The sequence below is a fragment of the Oratosquilla oratoria genome, chromosome 27 (assembly GCF_046742065.1).
Source record: "Oratosquilla oratoria isolate Oo_2021 chromosome 27, ASM4674206v1, whole genome shotgun sequence".
Lineage (NCBI taxonomy): Eukaryota > Metazoa > Arthropoda > Malacostraca > Stomatopoda > Squillidae > Oratosquilla > Oratosquilla oratoria.
The window spans coordinates 14008002-14010501 of NC_134803.1; the positions used below are offsets into that span (position 1 = coordinate 14008002).

The window sequence follows — 2500 nt, forward strand, 5'->3', positions numbered from 1 at the left end:
CTTGAAGGAGGTAGTCCATATTCTTCAATTTTGGCTCCGCCATTGTTATTTACCTTTTCTTGTATATCGTCTAAAGCGTCACGGTATATTTCTTCGTTATATTCCGTTAAACCTCTAGCATATAGGAAATCGCTTGCAAACAGATCTTTCGTTTCTTCCCATATGCCTCGCTGATCTTCTAAGTCTGAGAACACCAACATACTCGCATACGTGCTTCTGAGTTGATCTCTGTCGTTAGTGTAGGAAATGATTTCCATGATGGTCTTTAGCCACGTTTCTTCATCGTTTAGCAGACCTAAGGCCTTAACAGCTTCCCTGTAAGAGTCGTATATGACACCTTCAACCGTCCTTAGACTCTCAAACGATACAGGACCTTTCTTATGTGTGAGAAGCATACGCATATAGAACAGTTCCACTGTCTTATTAGATACCGCTCTTATCCTACCGAGGGCAGTCGCCTTGTTCTTCCTCTCTATCCATCGCGAAGTAGTGTCACTGAATATGAAATGGCTAGGTAGTTCATGATAATAAAGGCTTGCTGCAAACTTATTTTCCTTGCACAAATTAAAAAAAAGCGGTAAGATGTGTGTCCTTTTCAATTTTCTTTTCTAACTCCGAAGTGGTTACATTTTCTCTAAAAAATACTCCATTTTCTCCTTCTAGATGTAAATCTAAAGCAACTACAGGAGGATAGCTCCTATGTATTGGGAACCTGAATATCCTCCATGTAGCTTCATTAGAATTGACATATCTCGAGTCCTGATAGTTCTTGATCTCATTAATAACTTCACCTTCACCCGTCTTCGAATACAATATTCTGTCACATCCTTTGTTCACGTACTTTGTTACGTATGCTATAGCCTTTATAGAGTTTGAACATTCCACGTTAATGTGAGCGTTATACTTTAGACAGAGGTAAGGATTATAGGGTACAACCCACGAATTATCAACAGTTATTTCCTTTCCTTTGATAAACTTCTTGAAGCTGTTACCTCCATCACCTATAGCCCTTCTCTTGTACATTGGATACCCATTATTGCCGTACAATAATGTGTCTCTACATGGTTTGGGGAAACCTTTTCCACAACATTCTTTTCCTCCTATAGCTGAAGCCTGCTGACAACATAAATGAGATTCATCGAATCCCTTGCAAGGACCATGGATAAGGCACTTCGTCACAATATCAAACAATTCAGGTTCCTTATCTTTATCGGGTAGCTCTGCTGATATTATCTTGCTAACAAATTCAGCGTTAACAGCATGTCTCATCCAGAGAAGAATATGAACGTGGGGAAGACCTCTTTTTTGCCATTCTATACTATATAAGAAGGCCTTTACTTTACCGAATATGTTCTTCACGGCTAAATTATTGATTAAACCATCAACTTTCTGTTTGAATATGCGACTTATCAAGTCAGGTCTATCTCCTTTGTTCGTGGATGTACCACCTGTTTGTTCTGCCGCTTTAGAAAGTTCTTCCCACGCTGGATTCATAGTGAAGGTGATAAAAAAATCAGGTGAACCGTAGTTACTGACATACGCTAACGCGTCTTGTTGTCTCTGTTTCATGTATCTAGGACCTCCAATATATGTTGGAGGTATGATTATGCGTTGTCCTTTAATTTTTCCGTCCTCGCAACGCAAAATATCTGTACGTTCTTTCCTAATGTTACTTTGGTTTAATTCGATATATAACAATCCCATAGATTCCATCTTTATATAATTATCCACCACAAACTGTTGAAATAATCCTCTAGATTTAGTAACATAATTGAACATATTTTGTCGCTCCATGTACATAGAAGTGTAGAAATAAGAAGGAGTTATCCTGACATTTATTCGCTGTTTCTTTCCATCTACTTTCAATAATTGTTGTGAGTGTGAATAACCAACATTTCCATGTGGTATTAGTAACGGATACTGAAAAGAATCATAGAAGATATTTTCGTGGCTCAAAAATCTTGTCTGAGATTTTGTTCCTGGATTGGGGGAGTTTATGGCTATTTGCAAGTGCTTATTTGCAGCATCTAAGTTAACTATACCACCGACAAATGAAGTCGAAGAAGGAAGATGGTACAAACCCTTATGTTCACGTGTTTGTACGCCATCAGCAGTCTTTAATACGATAGATACCTCAGGTATATTCTTGTTCTTATCAACATGATGGCTAATAAGCTCCTTTACAGATTCTAATTCCTTTAACATCCCAGCCAGACAATCATTATTCTTTCCGAGATAATTGAAGATTATACGTACAATATCTTCATTCTCCTGGTACATCTCAGCTTCCCTTTTTCTTCGGTTTGCTGTAGAAGTTTTAACTGCTTTTGTTTTTTTTTAAATCCAAATGGTCTTTTATTTTATCAGTCCTGAATTTAATTTGGTTGTCAACATCGTGGTAAAAATAAAGGTCTAAGAAACAGTCTATTCCTTTATTCCAAAAATCCTTTCTTTCATCCGAAGGCATAAAGATAGGTGTTTGAAGACGTTCTGGGTTCAA

General features: G+C 37.5%; 2 protein-coding genes across 2 annotated transcripts in view; both read right to left on the minus strand.

Moving 5' to 3' along the window:
* Positions 1 to 401, minus strand: part of LOC143039745 (ATP-dependent DNA helicase Pif1-like) — a 13141-nt gene extending 12740 nt beyond the window's left edge. Inside the window, exon 1 of the mRNA XM_076209985.1 lies at positions 1 to 401. This exon is cut by the window's left edge and continues 1758 nt beyond it. Coding sequence (XP_076066100.1) covers positions 1 to 401 — 401 coding nt within the window.
* Positions 402 to 564: 163 nt separating this feature from the next.
* LOC143039746 (uncharacterized) overlaps positions 565 to 2500 on the minus strand; it is a 24932-nt gene continuing 22996 nt past the window's right edge. Inside the window, exon 5 of the mRNA XM_076209986.1 lies at positions 565 to 2306. Within this exon, the coding sequence (XP_076066101.1) occupies positions 565 to 2306 (1742 nt within the window). The remainder of the gene's footprint in view (positions 2307 to 2500) is intronic.